The 21470-nt window shown below is 44.3% G+C and overlaps 1 protein-coding gene across 5 annotated transcripts in view; it reads right to left on the bottom strand.

Annotated features, from left to right (window-relative positions):
* ITGAM (integrin subunit alpha M) overlaps nt 1–21470 on the bottom strand; it is a 72505-nt gene that overhangs the window by 1295 nt on the left and 49740 nt on the right. For 4 of the 5 annotated variants that reach the window (XM_016928461.4, NM_001194934.1, XM_016928462.2 and 1 more), the window contains 15 exons: nt 10163–10293; nt 9907–10070; nt 7039–7193; nt 6810–6941; nt 6561–6634; nt 6191–6332; nt 5973–6095; nt 4663–4742; nt 3451–3534; nt 2378–2453; nt 1780–1887; nt 1521–1604; nt 1264–1377; nt 1082–1183; nt 309–419 (listed from right to left, as the gene is read on the bottom strand). In XM_016928461.4, coding sequence (XP_016783950.1) covers nt 309–419; nt 1082–1183; nt 1264–1377; nt 1521–1604; nt 1780–1887; nt 2378–2453; nt 3451–3534; nt 4663–4742; nt 5973–6095; nt 6191–6332; nt 6561–6634; nt 6810–6941; nt 7039–7193; nt 9907–10070; nt 10163–10293 — 1680 coding nt within the window. The remainder of the gene's footprint in view (nt 1–308; nt 420–1081; nt 1184–1263; nt 1378–1520; nt 1605–1779; nt 1888–2377; nt 2454–3450; nt 3535–4662; nt 4743–5972; nt 6096–6190; nt 6333–6560; nt 6635–6809; nt 6942–7038; nt 7194–9906; nt 10071–10162; nt 10294–21470) is intronic. The other variant, XM_054667981.2, reaches the window with a different exon arrangement.

The raw sequence follows: 21470 nt of genomic DNA, 5'->3' as shown, positions 1-21470 counted from the left end.
GCAGACCAGGGGGAGGGGGCGGGAGGGCCGGCAGAGACAGAAGGGACCCAGGAGGGCGGGGCGGGAGGGGAGTAACATCCGCGTCGGGGCCTGGAGAAAAACAGAAACTACAACAAGGAGGGCGACTCGTTCTCAGCGCGCCCCGCGCATGAACCCGGCCACCCTCCCTAAGAGACTGAGGCGCAGAGAGGCTCCCGGACTCGCCCCAGTCACACAGCTGGCAGCCCCGCCGGGGAAACCGAGGCACGGAGCTGCAGCGCGAGGCCCGAGAGGATGAAGGGAGGGGGTGGGGGAGCGGCGGGGAGCACCTTGTACAGCGCGGCGGTGATGAGGGCCAGGAGCAGCAGTCCCCCGACAGAGCTGCCCACGATGAGCGGCAGGGGGTTGGGGACCTCGAACGGCTCCACTTTGGTCTCCGTCTGGGGGAGGAAGGAGGGGCGTCAGGGGAGACGACTCCGGATTTCTGGGGGTTCCCCATTCACACCGTGTGCACCCCTGAATCAAGTGGGGAACCCCTCCTCATGTCCCCCAGAACCCCAGCCCTCAGTCCTCCTCCCCCACCTCTTCTCCCTCCTCTCCCTCCTCCGTTTCTCTGTCCTCTATCTATCTCTATCGCTTTCTGCCTCTCTCTGTCTCTCTATCTCCATGGCTCACTGTCTCTGTCTCTGTCGCGCTCTGTATCTCTCTCTTTATCTCTATCTCTCTGTCTCTCTATCTCCATCTCTCACTGTCTCTGTCTCTATCTCTATCTCTCTGACTCTCTCTCTCTCTCCTTTGTATCTGTCTCTGTGTCTGTTTCTCCCTCTGCCTCTGTCTCTGTCTCTCTCCTTACGTCTCTGTATCTCTCTGTCTCTCTGTCGCTCTGTCTCTCTCTCTCTCTCCTTTGTGTCTGTCTCTGTGTCTGTTTCTCCCTCTGCCTCTGTCTCTGTCTGTCTCTCTCCTTACGTCTCTGTATCTCTCTGTCTCTCTGTCGCTCTGTCTCTCTCTCCCTCTCTCTTTGTGTCTCTCTCTCCTCCCCCAGAAATCTCCACAAGCCCAGCCCCTCTCCCTCCAATGGTTCCTCAGCGACCAAGACAGGTACCTGGGACCTCACAAACGCCCCCTGTCCCGGCAGCAGGGTGAACACGGAATCGTTAAACAAGATCTCAGCTGTGCTCACGATCAGGAGGTGGTTATGCGAGGTCTGTGGAAGAGAGCGTGGGCACTGCACCTGGGCCCTGAGCACCACGCCTGTGCCCGGCGAAGCCTCAGGACCCCACACACCTTGATGTACCAGTCAAACGAGAGGTTGCCTTTGAGGGTAGCATTGACTTCTTCCTGGATGCCAAAGAACGGGATGTCACACTGGATTCTCTGGCAGACAGCGATGGAGCAGTTCTGGGGAACGCAGGAGGGGAGGGGACAGGTAAGGAAGCCGAAGGCAGAGAACACCCCTCCCCGTTTGCTCAGAGACCATACAGGTTCCAGCAGGGAAGCGCTCTGGGTCTCTGTGTGGCCCTGGGGCTGACTTAGCTTCTCACCACCACGGGGGCCTTCCGAAGCTCAGCCAGAAAGTCGGAGTGAGAGGGCAAGCGCTCCTTGGTGTGGCACGTACTCGAGAGGTTCTGAGGAAAGAGACGCACTGAGAAGGGGCAGAGATGAAGGCGCCAGGGCCTCATCTCGGGAGGTGAGATGGCCTGGGTCCAGGAGAGGGGCGGAGCGGCTCTAAAACCCAATAGCATTAACAGAGGTGAGAGGAAGGCGCAGGGCCGTGCAGGAGTCAGGCTGAGCTCCGCTCACCTCGGAGAAGGTGACCTGGGGGCGGTCCCATATGACAGTCTGGTTCAGCCGGACGGGCACCAAGAACACCAGGCTGATGGGGAGGCTCCTCTGCCCCAGGTTGCTGACCTGCACCAGGGAGGGCGGGGTCAGGGCTCTGGCCTTCCTCCCCCACCAGCCTGGAGAATCAGCCTCTCCTCCCCACGGGGCAGGCCATAGGCCCGGGCGTCCTGCCCCTTCCTGTTTGAGAGAGTAGAGTGTACACCTAATACGCATTCCAGTGCCACACGGCCTGGTCTCCAGTCCTAGCTCTCCCACTTACTCGGTGGGAGACCTCGGGCTTGTTCTGTAAACCTCTCTGAGCCTCAGTTTCTTCATCTGTAAACTGGGGATCATGACAGTGCCCCACAGAGTCGTTACGAAGGTAACACAAGATAACTACGTGCGTGCATGTCACATACGTGCGTGTATGTGTGCATACTGAGTGATAGCAGCGTGGAACCAAGCCTGGCACACCACAGGTGCCTTGCGCATATTTCCCATCCCTGTTTCTGCATTTTCTACCATCGATTTTCCTCCCCAGCCTCCTTCTCAGGACCCAGACGTCCCAGCTGCCCACCTGATATTGATGCTGCATGACCCGACTGGTATTCTCTGAGGCCGTGAAGTTGAGATATTTAGTGGAGACCCCATGGCTGAAGGGAGAAAAAAGGGACAGGAGGTGACAAAACATGAGGGGTGCCCTGGGAGGGTGTCTCAGGCTAAGTGTGTAAGGAGCGAACAGGCACATGGGTAATGGGTATGAAGTCCTGGGGGGTGGAGATGGGGTGGGGTGCAGGGGGATGGGGGAACCAATGTGTGCTGGACACAGTGCGTGCCCATTTGGGCCACTCACACACACGTGCACAAATGCACACCCATGAGCACATATACACATGCACACAGACCCTCAGACACACACACGCGCAAATACACACCCATGCACACATACATGCACATAGATCCTCAGACACACATGCACAAATACACACTCATGCACACATACATGCACATAGACCCTCACACACACATGCACAAATACACACCCATGTGCACACATATGCACACAGACCTTCACACACACATGCACACACACCCATGCACACACGCATGCACATAGACCTTCAGACATATGCACAAATACACACCCAGGCACACATACATGCACATAGATCCTCATACACACACATGCACAAATACACACCCATGCACACAATGTACATATATCCTCAGACACACACATATGCACGCACACCCATGCCCAGACACACATGCACATAGATCCTCACACACACATGCACAAATACACACCCATGCACAAGGATCCTCACACACACACACAAATACACACCCATGCACGCACACACATAGATCACACTCACATCCACAAATACACGCCCATGCACACATACACACATGCAGATACATCCTCAGACACACACATGCACAAATACACGTCCATGCACACAAACATGCACATAGATCATCACACTCACACACCCATGCCCAAATACATACCCATGCACACATACATGCACAGAGATCCTCAGACTCTCACACACACACACATGCACAGACTCATGCACACAGATGCACAATCAGCCATGTCCAGCCCAGAAGTGGAGGCTCAGCTAAAGTCCTGGAAGCCAGCACCTGGTGACCACCATGTAGACAGCATATTTCACCGGCAGCTCCAGTTGGAATTCGGTTTTGTTGGTTCTGGGCATGTTGTTCTCACTGGAGGGAAAGAAAGAGCTCCAGCCGGCTCTTGAGAACTGACAGTTAGTCTTTGCTCCTCCCTCTCCCTCACTCCCTGCCTCCAATCAGCCACCAAGTTCTGTTATCTCTGCATCTGAAACCCCCCTGTTCTCCAACCCCTGCCCCCGCCTAGCCCAGGCCCATCCCTCTCCAGCTGGATGTCTGCAACCACCTTCTTCTAACTGGTCCCCTGAATTCACACCTGCTCCCACCCCAATCGCCAGCCGTCCTGAAGAGTGATCGTTCTAACATGCAAATATGATTATGTCACTCCCAGAGGCGAAACTGCAAATCCCAAACAACACCCGTCAGTCATTTTGGGACATGGCCTGTATCTAACCACCACCAACTCCTTCAGCCCTGCATTTCATGCTGAGGCCACTCTTAAACACACCCTGATCTTCCCGTCCCTGGTATCTGCTTCCTGCCTTCTGTCTTCATGCCCGCCCTCAGTTCGTGCCTTTGCTTTGTCTAAATATATTTTCTTTTTTTCCTTTTATTTTTTTATCATTATTATTATTATTATTATTATTATTTTGACACTGGGTCTCACTCTGTTGCCCAGGCTGGAGTGCAGTGGCACCATCTCAGCTCACTGCAGCCTCAATCTTCCAGGCTCAAGCAATTCTTGTGCCTCAGCCTCCTGAGTAGCTGGGATTACAGGCATGCACCACCATGCCTGGCTAATTTTTGTTAGCTCCCAAAGTGCTGGGATTACAGGCTTGAGCCAGCACGCCCAGCTCCTAAATATATTTTCTTTAGGAATCTTCTCTGAACACCAAACTCCCAAGAACACTGGCCGTCCCCCATCTAATCTTGCATCTCATACTGGATTTGAGATGCAAGATTAATGGCTAGATTTCTTGTCTGTCTTTGCCACTAAATTATCATCTCCGAGAGGGCAGGAACCACTATCGTCTGATCCACCACCATCCCACCAGCACTCAGCACAAGGCCCAGCACGTGGTGGGTGGTCAGTGAGTGTTTGCTGAGTGAACAAATGAGTTGAAGGGAGAAGCAGTGGGCAAAGGGCAAAGGCCCACCATGGGCCAGGGGCTGGGGCCTCAGACGGGCAACTGCCTGCAGAAGCCTGGTAGCAGAGAGCACCTGGTCACATTGGCCTTGAGGAGCAGTTTGTTTCCAAGGGAAGCCTTAGAGTCTACATCAAACGTGATATTAAAGGTGACCTGGAGTGAGAGAAAGGAGGGACAATGACAGAAATATGAGAGAAAAAATAACCCAAATGCCCGTCATCTGATTAATGGAGACATGAAATATGGCCCATCCATGCAACAGGATATTGTTCACCAAATAAAAAGCAATGAAGGCCAGGTGCGGTGGCTCACACCTGTAATCCCAGCACTTTGGGAGGCTGAGGCAGGTGGATCACCTGAGGTCAGGAGTTCGAGACCAGCCTGGCCAACATGGCAAAACCCTGTATCTAATAAAAATACAAAAATTAGCTGGGTGTGGTGGCGGGCGCATGTAACCCCAGCTACTTGGGAGAGTAAGGCACAAGAATTGCTTAAACCTGGGAGGCAGAGGTTGCAGTGAGCCAAGATTGCACCACTGCACTCCAGCCTGGGCGACGAAGTGAAACTCCATCTCAAAAATATATATAAAAAATTTAAAAACAATTTTTTTAAAGCAATGAGGTACTGACATATACTATGACATGAATGATCCTTGCTAAGTCCTTGCTTAATATTATGCTAGGGAAAGGATCACATACGGGATTATTTCATTTATATGAAATGTCCAGAATAGGCAAATCTATAGACACAAAGTAGATTAGTGGTTGCATAGGGCTGGGGGATATGGGAGGACTGGGGCTGAGGGCCAACGGGAACAGAAGCTCTTTGTGAGGTAATGAAGATGTTCCAAAATGGATCATGATGACGGATGCAAGACCCTATGAATTCACTCAAAGCCACTGAACTGTATATTTTATTTTATTTCATTTTATTTATTTTCAAGACAGGGTCTCACTCTGTCACCTAGGCTAGAGTGCAGTGGTGTGATCATAGCTCACTGCAGCCTCAACCTCCCAGGCCCAGACGATCCTCCCACCCTAGCCTCCCGAGTAGCTGGGACTACAGGTGTGCACCACCACGCCCAGCTAATTTTTACATTTTTTGTAGAGACAGGGTCTCGCCATGTCACCCAGGCTGGTTTCAAACTCTCGGGCTCAAGCGATCTTCCTGCCTCGACCTCCTAAAGTGCTATGATTACAAGCATGAGCCACTGTGCCGGGCTTGAAATGTATGCTTTAAATAGGTGAATTGGATGGTATGTGAATTATATCTCAATAAAGCTGTTTTGTACAAAAAGGAACCACTACTAAAGAAGAGAAGAAGAAGAAAAGAATCCCCAAAGAAATCAAAGAGAAAAGGAGGGGAGGAGCCAGGAGTTCTGACCTCTGAGTTTTCCGGGAAGATGGGGTGGTTTATGCTGCAGCTGGTGCTCTTCAAGGCCCCAGACACTTCGGTGGAAGAGACAGACTCACAGGCCAGACGCCAGGATCGCTGTGAGCGCTGGTTCTGGAAGGCAGGGGAGGCAAAGGCGGTGATATCCACCTCCGGCCGTGAGGATGGGGAAGCAAAGGTCAGATAGAGCCTGAGAAGGATGTGGCTACCTGGAGCGTGGACACCTTCCGGTAGGACAGGCCAAGCGGGAAGAAGAAGGTGACCTGTGTCCTGTAGGAGTCCTCACCATCATTTCTCACAGTCATTGTCACGTTGAACTCCCGGGGCCCACCCACCACGAGGCAGTCCAGGCTGTGGGAAGAAGACAGGCCGGGGGATGGGGCGCTGGGCTTCCCTGTGGCAAGCCTGCTCCGGCAGAACAGAGACGCAGGCACTTGATGAAGAGACAACAGTGGAGGGGCAGTCACACCGGACCTTATAGCCCAGGAACACCCGGCTCCCTTGGGGGCCAGGAGGAGAAAAGAGCGGGTCATGGTACGGGTCCTTCTCTGGAGGAAGTGAGGAGGAAAGGAAACTCACCTCATGAAACTGAAGGTGATGCTGAGGTCATCCTGGCAGATGTTGTCATTGCCACAATTCTTCTCAAAGGGAAACTTTTAAAAAATAAATATGATCAAATGAAAGGAAAGAAAATAACCAAGTATTGTGAAATTAAACAATAAAATCAAATGTTGAAGTAAAATTAGATGCAATCAAATAAAATGAGTTTCAACCACCTTGGTCTCTGGTCTCTTCCACACCCCTGCAGGACCCCAACTCTGGACTCACCAAGGCTGTGAAGAGTCTCTGAGCATCCTCCGCCAGCACTGGCCGGAGGTTCCCGAAAGCAGACAATGGCGTTCCCACCAGAGAGAAGTTCAGGCGCAGCACAATGGGGCTCACTGGGTCCTCGATGCAATTCTAAGAGATAGCCGGGATTTGGGGATCTGCCCTCCTCAGCTCCCCAAGCCCACTCCATGCTTGGAGGACCCAGGGGTCTGGCCACTAGCCTGCTCACCGGCAACTGTAGTTTCAGGGTCTCACAAGTCTGGGTCAGCCCCAAGACCTGTGTCTGTCTGCGTGTGCTGTTCTTTGTCTCATTGAAGACGGCGCGGGAACGTGGGCGGCCGGAGTCCAGAGCCAGGTCATAAGTCACAACACTCTGGATCTGTCCTGAAGGGACAGGGTGGCACAGCAGTGAGGGGCCTGAGCCTCGGAACACGGCAGATGGGAGTTCGAGGCCCAGCTCCTCTGCTTCTCAGCTGTGCGACTTAGGGTATGTTATCTGACTTCTCTGAGTCTTCTTTCCTTCCTTCCTTCCTTTTTCTTTCTTTCTTTCTTTCCTTGCTCTCTTCCTCCCTTTCCTTCCTTCCTTCCTTTTTTCCTTTCCTTTCCTTCCTTCCTTTTCTTCCTTTCCTTCCTTTCCTACTTTCCTTCCTTTCCTTCCTTCCCTTCTTCCTTCCTTCCTTTCTTTTTATTTTTTATTTTCTTTTTTGAGACAGAATCTCACTCTCTTGCCCAGGCTGGAGTGCAGTGGTGCCATCTCAGCTCACTGCAACCTCTGCCTCCCAGGTTCAAGCGTTTCTCCTGCCTCAGCCTCCCAAGTAGCTGGGATTATAGGCACATGCCACCACGCCGTGCTGATTTTTGTATTTTTAGTAGAGATGGGGTTTCACCATGTTAGCCAGGCTGGTCTCAAAGTAATCCACCTGCCTCAGCCTCCCAAAGCGCTGGGATAAAAGGCATGAGCCACTGCGCCTGGCCTCCATTCTTTATTTTTAAAGTGAGGATAATAATGATACCCTCCCAATGGTAAAAAGGAAATGAAATAGTGCTTATCAAGTATTTAGCACAGTGTCTTTTATACAATAAGTGCTCAATAAATGGTAGCTATTCTGTCACTCGCTAAAAAATTTATTGTATTTTTCTGACTACTTTAAATTTTTTTCTCTTTGTCTTTGGTCTTCAGCAGTTTGATTATAACGTACAATGATATAATGTCCTTCATATTTATCCTGCTTTGATTTTGTAAAGAATCTTGATGTCTTTCATCAGTTTGGGGAATTTTTTTTTTTTTTTTTTGAAATGGAGTTTTGCTCTTGTCACCCAGACTGGAGTGCAATGGGGCGATCTCAGCTCACTGCAACCTCCGCCTCCCAGGTTCAAGCAATTCTCCTGCTTCAGCCTCCTGAGTAGCTGGGATTACAGACGCACACCACCACACCTGCTAATTTTGTATTTTTAGTAGAGATGGGGTTTCACCATGTTGGCCAGGCTGGTCTCAAACTCCTGACCTCAGGTGATCCACCTGCCTCGGCCTCCCAAAGTGCTGGGATTACAGGCGTGAGCCACCGTGACTGGCCAGTTTGGGGAAATTCTTTAACTACTGCATCTTTCCTATTCCATCCTATTCCATCTTTCCTATTCTGTCTTTCCTATTCCATCTTTCCTATTTTCTTTCTCTCTCTGTCTCTCTCCTCCCCCACCACCACTTTCTGTAATTCCAATTACATGTTTGTTAGATCTTTCACCATATCCCACACATCTCTTATGGTGTTTTTCTGTATTTTTCTTTCTTTTTATCGCATATTTATCCAGATACTTTCAAATGACTTGTCTTCTTGTTCACTAATTCTCTGTTCTGCTTCTAATCTGCTATAAATCTATTTACTGAATTCTTCATTTCAGTCAGTGCGATTTTTGGTTCTAGAGTTTCCATTTGACTCTATTTTATGAATTCCAGGTTTTTGCTGAAGTTCTCATCCTTTCCCTTTTTTCTTGAAGATATTAATTATAGTTACCTTTTAAAAATTCCTATCCAATCACTCTAATTTCTGAATCACCTGTGGGTCTATTTCTATTGTATATTGTTTCTCTTGGTTGCTAGTCAGTTGTCTCAATGGAAAGACCAAGGTATTTACCAAGGCCTCTCAAATCTCTGTCTCCCCAGCACTGAGGAGCTGCTGAATTCTCTGATCAGCTCTTTGGCTTTTCAGTTGCTGTTTTCTACTGGGTGTCTTGGAGTACTGACCTAGGCATTCGTGTCTTAAGAGTCAGCCAAAGAGTAGAGGGGGACTTCTATGTAGGTTTAAGGGTACCTCTTCTTCAATTCCCTACTCTCTAACATTTTGCTCTTAATTTCTAGCCATGCTGGCTGCTCTCATATCTGGAATGCTATCTCCTCAGCACAGGAAAACTGTTCCTAGAAAGGTAATCATTTTTTAGGGATGGGTCTTGCTATGTTGCCCAGGCTGGCCTCAACCTCCTGGGCTCAAGTGATCCTCCCCTCCCACCTCAGCCTCTCAAGTAGCTGAGACTACAAGAACATGCCATCATGCCTAGCTAATAATTTTACTTTTAAAGAGGGTACAATTCTTTCTAGTACTGTCATTACTAGAGACAGTTATTCCTAGTGCTGTCACTACTAGAGACAGTTATTCTTAGTACTGTCATTACTATTCTCCCACCCCAAACACAGTTCTACTCTTTGAGAATAGGAACAAGGGAAGAAGTCACTGGTGATAAAATGCATATGTGAGTGCTTTGTAAATCTCTGTTTAGCTTCATCAATTCAATCTCCCCAAATAGGTTTTCTCTCCATTTATTAAAAAACAAAAACATAGTTTGTTCACAGGCATGGGGCCTTCAGTTCTCTGGAGAACTGAGTGAGTAAGGAAGTGCCACATGCTCACCTCTTTAGGGAGGTCCACTGGACTTCCCTACCCAGCAGGACAATAGCCTGCTCACTCAGGTAAGGCTTGGAGAAGGTTGTCAGAGCCTATGAGAACTCAGTTCAGGACAGCCAGAAGGCTGGGCAGAGTGGATTGCAGCACCCATTCATGTCCTCGGTCGTTTAACCTCTTGAGACTCATCCACCAAGACTCACCTTCTCTTAGCCGATCCCGTGTGCTCTTCTGGACATGGAGGCAGACTCTGACCTCTCCGGCTTCCTTGCCTTTCACCACCTGATCATTACACTCAAATACATTCCTTGCCACTTCCCTGGGATTGAACTCCATGATTGCCTTGACTCTCAGTACTGGCTGGGACCTAAAGGGACACCAGAAAACCATCAGGGACCTTCAAACAGGAAACATTCCTTCAAGGGAGAATGTCTGGTTGACTCCAAAAGGCATTCTCACCTGAGCAGCAGCACGTGCCCCTGGGCTCCTACAGTCAGGTCTACCAGTCCATCCATTGTGAGGTCCTGGCCCCCACTCAGTGACTGACCAAAATACTGGAGCCTGGGAGAGAGCTTGGAGCCTGCTATCCGCTGAGGGTAAAAAAGAGGTGTGGAGAGAGAAGGGGGTAGGAAAGACAGGAGATGTATAACTCAGTCATCCAGCATGGCCCAGACAGAGGTTCTCTAAGCTCTACTCAAGTCTCATCTCTTGCAACTAACCAAGGAACTAGGACAGCTTAGAACTTATCAAGGAATTATTCACCTTTAGACCACAACCTCAAGAGGATACCTACAATTTCTCTTTTAAAAAAACTTTTAAAATAAAAACGGGGTCTCACTTTGTGGCCCAGGCTGGTCTTGAACTCCTGGGCTCAAGCGATTCTGCCCTATCAGCCTCTCAAGTGCTAGGATTATAGGTGTGAGCCGCCACGCCCAACCCCAATTTCTATTAATTACCTGCATTTCCCTGCATACAGGGAAAAGTAAAAGTATATTATTTGGCTCAGCTGAATTTCATTTACATAGTCAGAATAATGCAAACACTGAATGTTGATCTAACCAAAATGATCACATAAACATGAGGCGTGAATGGGGGGTAAAAGAGTGCTACTATGTGGCAAAAGGAAAACTGAAAAAGAGATCAATCTCCACCTTCCATGGTGGGAAGTCAGTGGTAAAACAAAAATCAAAAAGTAGCAAAATTATTATTATGTAATTGGAACAAATAGAGAATTGAAAGAGCTGAAAGTGGTTCCCTCAAGAGCAAGGGAAATGAAGCCAAAACCATCGTGTATGTGGAAATTGTTGTTTTTTAATAGTGAGCTTTTTGGAACTATTTTGACTCTTTAAAGTATGTGCAAGAGTAATATTGAAAAAAATGACAGCCAAATAATAAATTTTAAAGAAATTTTAAAAGTGATTTTGTCATGTCCTTAATGCAAGTGAATTGGACACTTTTAATTATGGTATAAAAGTTATAAGACAAAGATATTAAAAATAACTATAGCTAAAATTATGTTACTGGATACACAATATAAATAACTGTAAATTGTGAATCAATAACATAAAACGTATAGTGGGGAATAAAAGTATAGAGTGCATGTGATTTAAGTTCAGTTGTTATCAGCTTAAAATAGACCATGATAATTATGAGATGTTTTGTGGAAACCACAAAGAAAATACCTTTAGAAGTTATATACACAAAAAAAGGGTCAGACGTGGTGGCTCACATGGCTTACACCTGTAATCCCAGCACTTTGGGAGGCTGAGGTGGGCGGATCATGAGGTCAGGAGATCAAGACCATCCTGGCTAACGTGGTGAAACCCCATCTCTATTAAAAATACAAAAAATTAGCCAGGAGAGGTGGTGGGCACCTGTAGTCCCAGCTACTCGGGAGGCTGAGGCAGGAGAATGGCCTGAACCCGGGAGGCGGAGCTTGCAGTGAGCCGAGATCGCACCACTGCACTCCAGCCTGGGTGACAGAATGAGACTCCGTCTCAAAAAAAAAAAGTACAAAAAGAGAACAGAATGAAAGCATATTAATACAAAAATTAACAACAATAAAACACAAAGGAAGACAGCAAGAGAAGAAAAGAGGGACAAAAGACCTACATGACTAACAGAAAACAATTAACAAAATGGCAGTAGTAAATCCTTCTCTATCGATAATTACTTTAAATGTAAACAGAAGCAAACTCTCAAAACAGAGTGGCAGAATTAATAAAAATACAAAATCCAATTATATGCTATCTACAAGATACCCACTTTGTATTTACTGACACATAGGCTAAAAGTAAAGGAGTAGAAAATGCTATTCCATGAAAATGGTAACCAAAAGAGAGCAGGATGACATGCTAATATCAGACAAAATAGACTTTAAGTCAAAAAACAAATAATGATATTATATAATGATGAAATGGCCATTTCACCAGGAGTTACAACAATTAATTATATACACACCCATCAGACATCTGAATATATAAAGCTAATAATGACAGAACTGAAGGGAGAAATAGACAGCAATTCAATAGTAAGAAACTTCAAAATCCTACTTTCAATAGCAAATAGAACAACTAGACAAAAAAAAACCCAAGGGAAAATGGACCAAATGGACTTAACAGACATATACAAAATACACAAGCCAACTACCGCAGAATATACATTCTTCTCAAGTGCACATGGACCATTCCCCAGGACAGACCACATGTTAGGTCACAAAACAAGTCTTAACAAATTTGAAATGATTTAAATTATATCAAGAATCTTTTCCAACCACAATGGAATGAAACTAAAAACAATACCAGAAGAAAAACTGGAAAAAAACATACATATGTAAAAATTAAACAATACACCATTGAACAACTAATGGATAAAAAAAGAAATTAGAAAATAACATGAGATAAATGAAAACAAAAACACAATATACCAAACTTAATGGGAGGCAGCAAAAGCAGTACTAAAGGAAAGTTCGGGATAAACACCTAATTTTAAAACAAAAAGACAAATTTCAATTACAAAACCTAACTTTACACCTCAAGAAATGAGAAATAAAAGAACAAACTAAACCTAAAGTTAGTAGAAGGAAGAAAATAATAAAGATTACAGAAAAATAAATCAGAGAATAGAAAAAAATCAATGAAATTAAGTTGATTTTTCAAAAAGATAGAATTGACAAGCTTTGGCCAGGTGCTGTGGCTCACGCCTGCAATCCCAGCACTTTGGGATGTCGAGGCAAGTGGATCACCTGAGATGAGGAGTTCAAAACCAGCCTGGCCATCATGGTGAAACCCTGTCTCTACTAAAAATACGAAAATCAGCCAGGTGTGGTGGCACGTGCTTGTAATGCCAGCTACTCAGGAGCCTGAGGCAGGAGAATCACTTGAACCTGGGAGGTGGAGAATGCAGTGAGCTGTGATCATGCCACTGCACTCCAGCCTGGGCAACAGAGTGAGACTCCATCTCAAAAAAAAAAAAAAAAAAAAGAACTGACAAGCTTTTAGGTAGACCAAGGAAAAAGGGAGAAAAAACAGAAACAACAGGTAAGTAAAATTATAAATGAAAGAACATACAACTGATGCCATAGCAATAAAAAGGATCATTAAGAGACTACTATGAACAATTATATGTTAACAAACTTGATAACCTTGAAGGAATGGATAAATTCCTAGAAATATACAACCTACCAAACCTGAATCATAAGGCAATAGAAAGTTTAAACAGATCTATAATGAGTAAGGAAATTGAATCAGTAATCAAAGACCTCCTAACAAAGAAAAGCCCAGGACCTGGTGGCTTCTCAGGCAAATTCTACCAACCAAACATTTAAATAAGAATTAATATGAATTCTTCTCAAACTCATCCAAAAAATTGAAGAGGAGGGAATACTTCCAAACTTATTGTATGAGGCAAGCACTATCCTGACACTAAATCCCAACAAACACACCATGAGAAAAGATCACTACATGCCAATTTCCCTATTGAACATAGATCCAAAATCCTAAATAAAATACTAGCAAACTGAATTCAATAGCACAAAAGGATCATATGCCATGACCATGTGGGCTTTATTCCTGGCATGCAAGGATGGCTCAACATATGCAAATCAATAAATGTGTTGCACCACATTAACAGAATAAGGAATAAAAATAACATGATCATATCAATAAGAAAAGAAAGCATTTAATAAAACTAAACATCTGTCTTAGCTTATTTGGTATAACAAATAACATAGACTGGATGGGTTATAAGCAATAGAAATTTATTTCTCATAGTTCTGAAGACTTGTGACATCCAAAATCAAGGTGCAAGCAGATTCAATATCTGGTGAGAGCCTATTTTCTGGTTCATAGGCAACCATCATTTTGCTTTTGTCTAAGGGCACTAATCCTATTAATGATGGCCACACTCTCATGACCTAAACACCTTCCAAAGGTCCCATCTACAAATACCATCACACAAGGAATTAGGCTTCAACATATGAATCTGGGGAGGACACAAACATTCAGGCCACAGGAATAGCCACTCATGATTAAAAACCCTCAACAAACTAGAAATACAGGGAAATTACATCAACATGATAAAGAACATAAAAAAAAGTGTCTAGTTAACATCATACCCAGTGGTGAAAATTTGATTTTACCACTAAAATTAGGAACAAGGCAAGGATGCCCACACTCACCACTTCTATTTCAACACAGTACTGAAAGTCCTAGCCAGAGCAATTGGGCAAGAAAAAGATAAGAAATGCATTCAAGTTAGAAATAAAGAAAAAAAAATTGTCCCTGTCTGCAATTGACATGATCTTATATATAAGAAACTTGTTATAAATACTCTACGAAAAAGTTATCAAATTTAATAAACAAATTTAGTAAAGTCGTGGAATACAAAATGAACATACAAAAATTATTTGTTTCTATACACTAACAACAAACTATCTGAAAAAGAAATTCATCCTATTTACAATGGCATCAAAAAATAAAATGCTTACAAGTTAATTTAACCAAGAAGGTGAAAAATATGCACACTAAAACTATAAAACATTGACGAAAGAAAGTTAAGACAAAAATCAATGGAAAGATATCCCATATTATGGATTGAAAGAATATTTTTTAAAGGTCCATACTACTCAAAGTGATCGATAGAGTCAATGTAATTCCTACCAAAATCCCAATGGCATTTCTTACAGAAATAGAAAAAACAATACTAAAATTAATATGAAGTCACAAAAGACCTCAAATATCCAAGACAATCTTGAGCATAAACAACAAAGGTAGAGGTATCACACTACCTGACATCAAAATACACCACAAAGGTATACTCAGCAAAACAGCATGACACTGACATAAAAACAGAGATATTGACCAATGGAACAGAATACAGAGCTCAGAAATGAACCCATGCATTTACAATCAACTAATTTTCTTTTCTTTTTTTTTTTTTTTCCAGATGGAGTCTTGCTCTGTTACCCAGGCTGGAGTGCAGTGGCATGATGTAGGCTCACTGCAACCTCTTCCTCCCAGGTTCCCCCATTCTCCTGCCTCAGCCTCCCGAGTAGCTGGGACTACAGGTGCCCACCACCATGCCTGGCTAATTTTTTTTGTATTTTTAGTAGAGACGGGGTCTCACCATGTTAGCCATGATGGTCTCGATTTCCTGACCTCATGATCCACCCGCCTCAGCCTTCCAAAGTGCTGGGATTACAGGCATGAGCCACCGCGCCCGGCCAACAATCCACTAATTTTCAACAAAGGTGCCAAGGGCATACAATGGGGAAAGGACAGTCTTTTTAACAAATGGTGTTAAGAACACTGGATATCCACAGGCAGAAGAATGAAACTGAGCCTTTATCTCAAACCAAATACAAAAATCAAAAGTGCTGGGCCGGGTGCAGTGGCTCACGCCTGTAATCCCAGCACTTTAGGAGACTGAGGCGGGTGGATTACCTTAGATCAGGAGTTCAAGACCAGCCTGGCCAACATGGTGAAACCCCGTCTCTATTAAATATACAAAAAAGTAGCCAGGCATGGTGGCGGAGGCCTGTAATCCCAGCTACTTGGGAGGCTGAGGCAGGAGAATCGCTTGGACCCGGGAGGTGGAGGTTGCAGTGAGCTGAGATCGTGCCACTGCACTCCAGCCTGGGCAATAGAGAGAGACTCCATCTAAAATAAAATTAAATTAAAAAATAAAAAAATTAAAAAGTGAGTTAAAGGCTTAAATGTAAGATCTAACACTATAAACTATTAGAAGGAAACGTAGAGGGAAAGCTTCATGACATTGGTCTGGGCAATGATTTTTTTATATGATCCTGAAAGCACAAGCAACAAAAACAAAAACAGACAAATGGAATTGCATCAAACTAAAAAGTTTCTGCACAATAAAGGAATAATTAACAGAGTGAAGAGACAACCTACAGACTGGGGGAAAATATCTGCAAACCACACAACTGATAAATGGTTAATATCCATAACACATAAAGAACTCAATAGTAAGAAAATAAATAACCCAATTTAAAAATGGGCAAAGAGGGCCGGGTTCGGTGACTCACACCTGTAATCCCAGCACTTTGGGAGGCTGAGGCAGGTGAATCACTTGAGATCAGGAGTTTGAGACCAGCCTGGCCAACATGGTGAAATGCCATCTCTACTAAAAATACAAAAATTAGCTGGGTGTGGTGGTGGGCACCTGTAATCCCAGCTACTCAGGAGGCTGAGGCAGGAGAATCACCTGAACCTGGAGGCAGAGGTTGCAGTTCACACTACTGTACTCCAGCCTGGGTGACAGACTGAGACTCCATCTCAAAAAAAAAAAAAAAAAAAACACCTGCCCCCTACTACCACAGGAGGACCAGCCTAACCGTTTGCTGCAAAAGTTGGCTGTAGTTGATCTTGTGAAAACTACTTTAAATTTCATATGCAGCCAAAAAAGAGCCCATATAGCCAAGACAATCCTAAGCAAAACAACAAAGCTGGAGGCATCACACTACCTGACTTCAAACTATACAAGGCTACAGTAACCAAAACAGCATGGTACTGATACCAAAACAGATACATAGACAAATGAAACAGAACAGAGGCCTCAGAAATATCACCACACATCTACAACCATCTGATCTTCAACAAACCTGACAAAAGCAGGAAATGGGGAAAGGATTCCCTATTTAATAAATGCTCCTGGGAAAACTGGCTAGCCATATGCAAAAAACTGAAATTAGATCCCTTCCTTACACCTTATATAAAAATTAACTTAAGATGGATTAAAGACTTAAATGTAAAATTTACAACCATAAAAACCCTAGAATAAAACCTAGGCAGTACCATTCAGGGCATAGGCATGGGCAAAATCTTCCTTACTAAAACACCAAAAGCAATTGCAACAAAAGCCAAAATTGACAAATGAGATCTAATTAAACTAAAGAGCTTCTGCACAGCAAAAGAAACTATCATCAGAGTGAACAGGCAACCTACAGAATGACAGAATATTTTTGCAATCTATCCATCTGACAAAGGTCTAATATCCAGAATCTACAAGGAACATAAACAAATTTACAAGAAAAAAACAAACAACCCCATCAAAAAATGGGCAAAGGATATGAACAGATACTTCTCAAAAGAAGACATTTATGTGGCCAACAAACATATGAAAAAAAAAAGCTCATCACTGGTCATTAGAGAAATGCAAATCAAAACCACAATGAGATACCATCTCATGCCAGTTAAAATGATGATCATTAAAAAGTCAGGAAACAACAGATGCTGGAGAGGATGTGGAGAAATAAGAATGCTTTTACACTGTTAGTGGGAGTGTAAATCAGTTCAACCATTGTAGAAGACAGTGTGGCGATTCCTCAAGGATCTAAAACCAGAAATACCATTTGACCCAGCAATCCCATTACTGGGTATATACCCAAAGGATTATAAATCATTCTACTATAAAGACACATGCACATGTATTTTTACTGAAGCACTATTTACAATAGCAAAGACTGGGAACCAACCTAAATGCCCATCAATGATAAACTGTATAAAGAAAATGTGGTACATATACACCATGGAATACTATGCAGCCATAAAAGAGAATGAGTTCATGTCCTTTGCAGGGACATAGATGAAACTGGAAACCATCATTCTCAGCAAACTAACACAGGAACAGGAAAGCAAACACCACATACTCTCACTCATAAGTGGGAGTTGAACAATGAGAACACATGGACACAGGGAGGGGAACATCACTGGAGCCTGTTGAGGGGTGGGGATCAAGGGGGAGGGAGAGCATTAGGACAAATACCTAATGCATGTGAGGCTTAAAACCTAGACAACGGGTTGATGGGTGCAGCAAACCACCATGGCACTTGTATACCTAGGTAACAAACCTACATGTTCTGCACATGTATCACAGAACTTAACGTATAATTTTTTTTTTTTTTGAGACGGAGTCTCGCTCTGTTGCCAGGCTGGCGTGCAGTGGTGCAGTCTTGGCTCACTGCAACCTCCGCCTCCTGGGTTCAAGCAATTCTCCTGCCTCAGCCTCCCAAGTAGCTGGGATTACAGGCACACGCCACCAAGCCCAGCTAATTTTTGTATTTTTAGTAGAGATGGGGTTTCACCATGTTGGCAAGGCTGGTCTTGAACTCCTGACCTCGTGATCCGCCCGCCTCGGCCTCCCAAAGTGCTGGGATTACAGGCATGAGCCACTGTGCCTGGCCCAATGTGTAATTTAAAAAAGAAAAAATAAATAAAAACATGAAGATTAAAAAAAAAAAAAAAGACTGCCCCCTACTACCACAGGAGGACGGACCAGCCTAAGCATTCACTGCAAAAGATGGCTATAATCGATCTTGTGAAAGCATTACTGAGCAGATCAAGATCTCTGGGAATGAACACTAAAGATGTTCTGAATAAATTACAGTCCGGCTGAGTGCAGTGGCTCACACCAGTAGTCCCAGCACTTTGGGAGGCCAAGGTGGGAAGATCACTTGAGCCCAGGAGTTGGAGACCAGCCTGGGAAACATAGACAGACCCTGTCACTGCAAAAGAAATTTAAAAATTAGCCAGGCATGGTGGCATACACCTGCAGTCAAAGACACTCAGGAGGCTGAGGCAGGCGGCTCACATGAGCCTGGGAGGTCAAGGCTGCAGTGAGCCATGATTGCACCACTTCACTCCAGCCTGCATGACAGACCAAGACCCTGTCTCAAAAATGATAATAATAAATAATAAATACATTTTAATCCAGTGGCATTTTAGTGTCTTTTTTGAAAACAAAAATTACATGTAATGTTACATTCTTGCATGTTCTTTGTTGATAGCATTAATTGATTCATTGGATTTCTTTTCTTTTTCTTTTTTATTATTACAATATTTTAAGTTTTAGGGTACACATGCACAACGTGCAGGTTTGTTACATATGTATACATGTGCCATGTTGGTGTGCTGCACCCATTAACTCGTCATTTAGCATTAGGTATATCTCCTAATGCTATCCCTCCCCCCTCCCCCCACCCCACAACAGTCCCTGGTGTGTGATGTTCCCCTTCCTGTGTCCATGTGTTCTCATTGTTCAATTCCCACCTATGAGTGAGAACATGCAGTGTTTGGTTTTTTGTCCTTGCGATAGTTTGCTGAGAATGATGGTTTCCAGCTTCATCCATGTCCCTACAAAGGACATGAACTCATCCTTTTTTATGGCTGCATAGTGTTCCATGGTGTATATGTGCCACACTTTCTTAATCCAGTCTATCATTATTGAACATTTGGGTTGGTTCCAAGTCTTTGCTATTGTGAATAGTGCCGCAATAAACACTTGTATGCATGTGCCTTTATAGCAGCATGATGTATAATCCTTTGGGTATATACCCAGTAATGGGATGGCTGGGTCAAATGGTATTTCCAGTTCTAGATCCCTGAGGAATCACCACACTGACTTCCACAATGGTTGAACTAGTTTACAGTCCCACCAACAGTGTAAAAGTGTTCCTATTTCTCCACATCCTCTCCAACACCTGCTGTTTCCTGACTTTTTAATGATTGCCATTCTAACTGGTGTGAGATGGTATCTCATTGTGGTTTTGATTTGCATTTCTCTGATGGCCAGTAATGATGAGCATTTTTTCATGTGTCTTTTGGCTGCATAAATGTCTTCTTTTCAGAAGTGTCTGTTCATATCCTTCACCCACTTTTTGATGGGGTTGTTTGTTTTTTTCTTGTAAATTTCTTTGAGTTCATTGTAGATTCTGGATATTACCCCTTTGTCAGATGAGTAGGTTGCAAAAATTTTCTCCCATTCAGTAGGTTGCCTGTTCACTCTGATGGTGGTTTCTTTTGCTGTGCAGCAGCTCTTTAGTTTAATTAGATCCCATTTGTCAATTTTGGCTTTTGTTGCCATTGCTTTCGATGTTTTAGATATGAAGTCCTTGCCCATGCCTATGTCCTCAATGGTATTGCCTAGGTTTTCTTCTAGCGTTTTTATGGTTTTAGGACTAACATGTAAGTCTTTAATCCATCTTGAATTAATTTTTGTATATGGTGTAAGGAAGGGATCCAGTTTCAGCTTTCTACATATGGCCAGCCAGTTTTCCCAGCACCATTTATTAAATAGGGAATCCTTTCCCCATTTCTTCTTTTTGTCAGGTTTGTCAAAGATCAAATAGTTGTAGATATGCGGCACTATTTCTGAGTGCTCAGTTCTGTTCCATTGGTCTATATCTCCAGCAGCTGAGGGTCCTGACTGTTAGAAGGAAAACTAACAACAGAAAGGACATCCACACCAAAAACCCATCTGTACGTCACCATCATCAAAGACCAAAGGTAGATAAAACCACAAAGATGGGGAAAAAACAGAGCAGAAAAACCGGAAACTCTAAAAATCAGAGCGCCTCTCCTCCTACAAAGGAACGCAGCTCCTCACCAGCAACGGAACAAAGCTGGACGGAGAATCACTTTGACCAGTTGAGAGAGGAAGGCTTCAGAAGATCAAACTACTCTGAGCTAAAGGAGGAAGTTCAAACCAATGGCAAAGAAGATAAAAACTTTGAAAAAAAATTAGACGAATGGATAACTAGAATAATCAATGCGGAGAAGTCCTTAAAGGACCTGATGGAGCTGAAAACCATGGCACGAGAACTACGTGACGAATGCACAAGCCTCAGTAACTGACGCGATCAACTGGAAGAAAGGGTATCAGCGATGGAAGACGAAATGAATGAAATGAAGCGTGAAGAGAAGTTTAGAGAAAAAATAATAAAAAGAAACGAACAAAGCCTCCAAGAAATATGGGACTATGTGAAAAGACCAAATCTACATCTCATTGGTGTACCTGAAAGTGATGGGGAGAATGGAACCAAGTTGGAAAACACTCTGCAGGATATTGTCCAGGAGAACTTCCCCAATCTAGCAAGGCAGGCCAACATTCAAATTCAGGAAATACAGAGAACGCCACAAAGATACTCCTCGAGAAGAGCAACTCCAAAACACATAATTGTCAGATTCACCAAAGTTGAAATGAAGGAAAAAATGTTAAGCGCAGCCAGAGAGAAAGGTTGGGTTACCCACAAAGGGAAGCCCATCAGACTGGCAGCTGATCTAGTCTGATGGGCTTCCTTTTGTGGGTAACCCGACCTTTCTCTCTCAGCAGAAACTCTACAAGCCAGAAGAGAGTGGGGGCCAATATTCAACATTCTTAAAGGAAAGAATTTTCAACCCAGAATTTCATATCCAGCCAAACTAAGCTTCATAAGTGAAGGAGAAATAAAATACTTTACAGACAAACAAAT

Source organism: Pan troglodytes, chromosome 18, assembly GCF_028858775.2.
Source record: "Pan troglodytes isolate AG18354 chromosome 18, NHGRI_mPanTro3-v2.0_pri, whole genome shotgun sequence".
In the NCBI taxonomy this organism is placed as follows: domain Eukaryota; kingdom Metazoa; phylum Chordata; class Mammalia; order Primates; family Hominidae; genus Pan; species Pan troglodytes.
Note: the sequence above shows the minus strand (reverse complement) of the source record. Positions and strands in the feature narration are given on the sequence as shown.